General features: G+C 44.3%; 1 protein-coding gene across 1 annotated transcript in view; it reads right to left on the reverse strand.

Annotated features, from left to right (window-relative positions):
* Nucleotides 1-5,058, reverse strand: part of LOC135245258 (regulating synaptic membrane exocytosis protein 1-like) — a 106,226-nt gene extending 101,168 nt beyond the window's left edge. Inside the window, exon 1 of the mRNA XM_064318200.1 lies at nt 4,130-5,058. Within this exon, the coding sequence (XP_064174270.1) occupies nt 4,130-4,296 (167 nt within the window). The 5' untranslated portion in view covers nt 4,297-5,058. The remainder of the gene's footprint in view (nt 1-4,129) is intronic.
* Between the last annotated feature and the right edge of the window lie 942 nt (nt 5,059-6,000).

The raw sequence follows: 6,000 nt of genomic DNA on the forward strand, positions 1-6,000 counted from the left end.
GCATTGCCATAGTAATACAATGCCCTGAAAAAGTTTTTCCCCCTTCCTGAATTCCTGTATTACTGCTTATTTGTCACACTGAAGGGGTTCAGACCTTTAGACAAAATGTAATATTAGACAAAGGGAAACTGAGCAAACACAAAACATATTTCATTTATTTAATGAAAAAAATGATCAAACACCCATATCACCCATGTGAAAGAATAATTGCCCCTCAATAAACAAACAATTAATCAAATCGAATTAATAATTAGATTCAGCTGATTGAACACAATGAGGCTTGATTGCAGCCAGCCCTTTTGAATCTAATCCTCACACATATTGAACCTTACCATCAGAGTGAAGTAGCCACTACAAAGTTGCAGGGTTACACAGCCATTTCTAAGGCTCTGGGACTCCCACTGAACCACAGTGAGAGCCGTTATCTCCAAATGGAGAACACTTGGAACAGTGGTGAATCATCCCAGGAGTGGCTGGCCTGCAAAAATTGTGCAGTGGTGACTTATCCAGGAAGTCACAGAAGATCCCAGAAGTACATCCAAAGAACTACAGACCTCTCTAACCTCAGCTCAGGTAAGTGTTCATGACTCCACAGTAAGGTGGAGACCGGGCAAAATGGGATTCATGGGAGAGCAGCAAGGCGGCTAACTAAGAGAAACATCAGTGCTCGTCTCACATTTGAAAAAAAAAGCACCTGGATGATCCCTGAGCCTTTTGGGACAATCTTCTATAGACAGATGAGTCAGACGTGGACCTTTCTGGGTGGCATGGGCCTCATTATGTCTGTCATGAAGCAAATGCAGCATTTTACAGTAAGAACGTCATACCAACAGTCAAACATGGTGGAGGTAGTGTGACAGTGTGGGGATGCTTTGCTGCCTCGAGACCTGGACAATTTGCCATTATTGAAGGAACCATGACTGCTCTGTACCAGAAAATTCTTAAAGAGAATGTGCGGTCATCTGTTCATTTGCTGAAGCGTAATTGGGTTATGGAACAAGACAATGATCTGAAACGAAAATGCAAGTCTACATCTAAATGGCTGAAAATAAACAAAATGAAAGCTCTGGAGTAGCCTAGTCGAAGTCCTGACTTGAACCCAATAGAGATGCTGTGGCAGGACCTGAAACGAGCAGGTCATGCACAAAAACCTACCAATTTGTCTGAATAAAAGCAGTTCTGCAAAGAAGAGTGGGCTAAAATTCCTCCACAGCGATGTGAATGCTGGAGTCTATCCCAGCGTGCATTGAGCGAGAGCCAGGAATACTCCCTTTGTCTAACATTACATTATTGTCTAAACACCTGAAACCATTCAGTGTGACAAATATGCAAAAATAGAGGACATCAGGAAGGAGGCAAATACTTTTTCCCAGCATTGCACACATACGCGCCTGTTCTTTCATATTTTCCACGGAAAGCCCCGCTGTACGGTGTGCTCTTAAAGGTTTCAGTACCAAACACCTGAATGGGCCAAAACTGACACTGGCAATTAGGTCCAAAGTATGGATGAAGAGCTAGGGTTTCTAAATATGAGACCCTTTGCAGCACAATGCCACCTTAAAATAGATCTCTGCATGATCTCTTATGAGGTGTCACTTCCTCCAAAGAGCACAGGGGGAACAGTCAGTCTCAGCCCTGGGGCTCGTTAAGGGAGTGTGGGGTCAGGGCAACACTATAAGATGTCACCAGGTGGATGGTGTTCATGGTCATGAAACCACCAGCTATGCAAGGCATCACCATAATAAGAGGCAGTGCAGCACAATAGTTGGGGCACTGGATTTATAACTCAGAGGTTGCAGGTTCAGTTCCCAGGTGGGTCTCTGTAGCTGCACCCTAGAACAGGGTACCTCACCTGAACTGTTTCAGTAAGAAACCAGCTGTATAAATGGAATGAATGTAATCTCATGTCACAAAATCCAGCCACAAACGTGACTCGTGCTCTTTAAGTCAAACAAACGTGTTAGTTTAACAGAAAGTGGTCGCTAATCGTGCTGTGGAACACCAGCTGACTATCCTGATTCGCCCTTGTGACAGCTAATGGTCACAGAGACAGAATCCCGTTTGAAAGTCACGCTCACGCCTATGAATTAATCTTTTTACTTCCTGCTTTACAGCCACTAACAGATTCATTGGAAGCTTTAATCTCTACCTGTAATCAGATCCACTTTAAACCCTACTTTTCACAGCCAAGCTGAAGGCCGATTAAGATAAAACATCCATATCTCCATTCATTATTCAGCCCGTTAAATTCTCTTTCACTCCACCTAATGTTTTCAGCCCTGGGAGTGACAGTAACCTAATTCTGAGCGCACGATTTGATACGATTTTCACACTGTTGTGAGGTACGGTTGTCATTGTGCGGAATACACAAAACTCTATATGACAAAATGACAAAACTCTAAACAGTCAAGAAACAATTGCCATCCAACCGCTACTAGTATGATATGCAAGCAAGCTTGTCAGTGTTGTTCTCGTTACTATGAACATTGAGTTTGTAAGTAATCTGCACGATTGCAATGGTATCTGAACATGTTTGCCATACATTAGTGTACAGTTCAACCGTTCAAATTCGATTTCGATTGATTTTTTATAGAGTATAATGGAATACTGATTCAACATATTCCAGCTTCGGACATACCTGTTAAATATTAACAGGTATCTGTTCGTGATAAGGGAGTCGGAGGTTTTGATAAAATATGAGAAAGGTGGCGATGCTCCTCCTGGCAATCTCGAATGTTTATTCAGCATATCAGTAGTTTGTAAAATTGTGAAACGGAAAAAGTGGTTGGCCTCGCGTTTGCATGTTGCACTTGGGGAACCCTGCGGTGAGCACAAATAAATTCCCGGCGTTCACAAAGGATTTTTGTCTTAATTTCGGCTATCTACGTCGACTCGGCTTCCGTTAAGCTGTACTATTACACATGACAGAACGTTACAAAACATACAATAATTATAGTACTGGTTGTATTGCTGTTATTGTGAGTGTATGAGCGAGAGAGAGAGGGAGAGAGAGAGAGAGAGAGTTATGAGACCAATATTAAATGGTAAGGACTGAATCAGAAGTATAAATGAACCGCTCCATCTACAGGTCCAAGAAATGTATTGAAAAAGTGCTGGCCTACAACGAGCTAACATTCTTCTTAACCACACCCCACTTGTCCAAAAAAAAATACACGGAATCTACTTCAGGGAATTTAATCATACAGTCGAAGCTCCTGGATTCACACGAATCCACCAATGCAGAACGACGCGATTTCAAGATTTTAGGCATCTTTCGGGTTTTCTGCACGTCTGTCGAAAACCATGACTGTGGCAGCATTGCACACTGGTTTCTCATTTGGTATGGAATGGTAAAGCAACCTGTTTAGCATGCTGATGTTGGGATTATGGTTAAAATATAAGTCGGACAGCGGTGATACGCGCGGCCCAATACAAAACGGCGGAAGGGAAACAAGGACGTTCTTCGATCGGTAGAGGCGGACGAAAGGCAACCTCAAACTGTGATAGTGTGATACTACACTGCCTGTTCCCTCCTCCTCTGTCACACCCCAATCCACGTTACACCTGTTATTGCGTTGAACCGGCTTTTTTCCTCTCCCAACCTCATCATTCTCCAAACTCATCTCGTGATAAGAATGCCTCGTAAATCTGCCTTTCCCATAACCATTTCAGAAAAAATCATGTGAACATCTAAACCTGCTCCTTCGCGCTGAGAAGTGGAAGTGCTTCCAGGTTAGCTAAGCATTCACTGGACGGAAACGTTTTCAAGAGATGCTATCAGGCTGTTTGTAACGCACACATCGTAGGGATAACCTGTCGAATGGGCTTCAATGACATAGATCTAGGAAGCAAATTGATAACTTGGAGCAAAAGGAGCTGCTTACAACCCGGGACATGCCGCTAGCATACCCGCCGAACACAGACACACATGCAAACGGACAGACAGCCCTACAGCTGGTGAGAGGGTGTGTTTTAATACTAACGGAGAGCACGGCTACAGTAGGCTCACCGATAACGCGGAAAAAATGGCTCGGTTTGGGGCGGATGAGTGCTAGTCTGCCCTCCGGACACAGCCACCTCGGTCATGAATGGGAGTGATGTTCTCTTAAAGGAAATAACCGTCCCTTACTTTAACATGGCCTCTTCTTTCTCCTCTTCCTCCTTCTGCCGAACCATCACAGCCATTATAATCTTCCTCTCCTCCTCCGTGAGGTGACTGAGGTCCGGCAGATCGGGTATGGAAGTCGGCGCGGTGGGTGGGCGAGGGCCGCCGTGGGGCCCCACTGAGGCCGACATATTTTACCCCTCCTTGGCGTGTCGCTTTATTGACAAAATCCCGAGAGACGAAACCCACTTTTCACGACATAGTCCGCGGACAGAGCAGCAGCTCTCGCAAATAGCGCGAGCCTTTCATGGTTGCGGGAACCCACGGTTATGCTCGTTTCTATTTGACTGTTTTCGCCTTCTCTCCTCTCCCCCCCACCCCCCGCCCTCCCGCCTCTCCCCTCCACCTCCAGTTACGGATAGCCCATGTGTATACCACGGCTGACACGGAGTGGGGAAGCCTCGCTTTGTTGGCTGCCGTGAGATGTCCCTGTCACCGGTCTCGGACTTGGTGCTGGATGAAGGCGAGGCGGAGTCTTTACCCTGCTCGCGCTCTCGCTCTCTCTCGCTCTCTCACTCTCTCTCTCTCTCTCTCTCGACTGTCGATGCTGCTGCTGTTGCTGTCAGGGAGATGGAATAGTCAATGGGACCGCAGCCCCTGAAGCGCGTACCTTCCTCGAGCAGAGACGCGCATATCATTTAAGAATGGGGACTCACCATACGCGCACGAACTCCTAGCTTTCCCTTACCCTATCCGAGCTGATGACGCGCTTTCCTACTACAACCACCCATCACACACCTTTTCTACCTCCCCGGGCTCGTGCACAAGAACAAAACCATTGGGACATTAGGCTACAGACTATAATTCGCCTCTGCTAACTGTAGTGTATTTAAAAATCCAGAGCAGCAACGTCAGCTAACTGTGGTGTTCCAATGCCCGTGAATGGAGTGTCCGTTAGTGTATCTGGAAGAAGACACGAAGTCCCGGCGATGCTTTGTTGGTTGCATTATTTAGGACTACGAAACATTTCGAATATAGACTAAAGAGTATTGTGTCCCATATGTGTTGCTATCCCATTTCTATACAAGTAACACTTCCTTCCCATTTGATTATATTAAAATAGGAAATCAACAGGCCATGTCACTTTCTGGTATAAGATATAGTTGATACGTCCAGGACAATATGTGGATGGTCACCCATATTTGTCAAATTCTTAGGATTTCGTTAATTAAATGTAAACTGAATAATTCCTATTTCAAATCAAACACGCACATTCAATCTTTGGAAATCAAAAGATTTAATTTGTTCGGTAAAATGACGCCCACAAATAGATATAAGGGGAAATATAACTGAATTCAGCACCATGGAAAGCACGAATTTACGCAGTTTTTTTTCCTGAATTGAATTAACAGCGAAATTCTCCTCTTTTTTGGCTTTTTCATATTACAAGTTACAACAAGGCTCGTGATTTATTAAAGCTGCATTTGTCAAACGCATGATGACTTGAATATTATGTAGGCCTACGTTAATAGGCTATCATATCGATAAAGAAAATATTTTATTCTAGCCACAGTATGCAGTTTACACCGCAAAAAGGCCTATATTATTGTACAAGTCTATCTCCTTTCACCAGCTTAACTATCTGTCGGTTCGTTGAAATGTGTTTAGCTTATGTTAGCTTTATCGGTTTTGCATGCTCGTGACCAAATATGAAACATTTTTCAGATGTTCCTTGGTAGTTCGTTAGGACCTGTTGTAAAAATACAGTTATAATAAATAACTTATTATTGCTTCGGGTAAAGCCGTAGCCTATGATCACTGCTGCTGGGCTGTCGTCACACAACGTCCGCTCCTTAGTTCTCGTGATGTGGTGCTGTGGCCGAGTATGCGCAAGT

Source organism: Anguilla rostrata, chromosome 18 (genome assembly GCF_018555375.3).
Source record: "Anguilla rostrata isolate EN2019 chromosome 18, ASM1855537v3, whole genome shotgun sequence".
NCBI classification, from domain to species: Eukaryota; Metazoa; Chordata; class Actinopteri; order Anguilliformes; family Anguillidae; genus Anguilla; species Anguilla rostrata.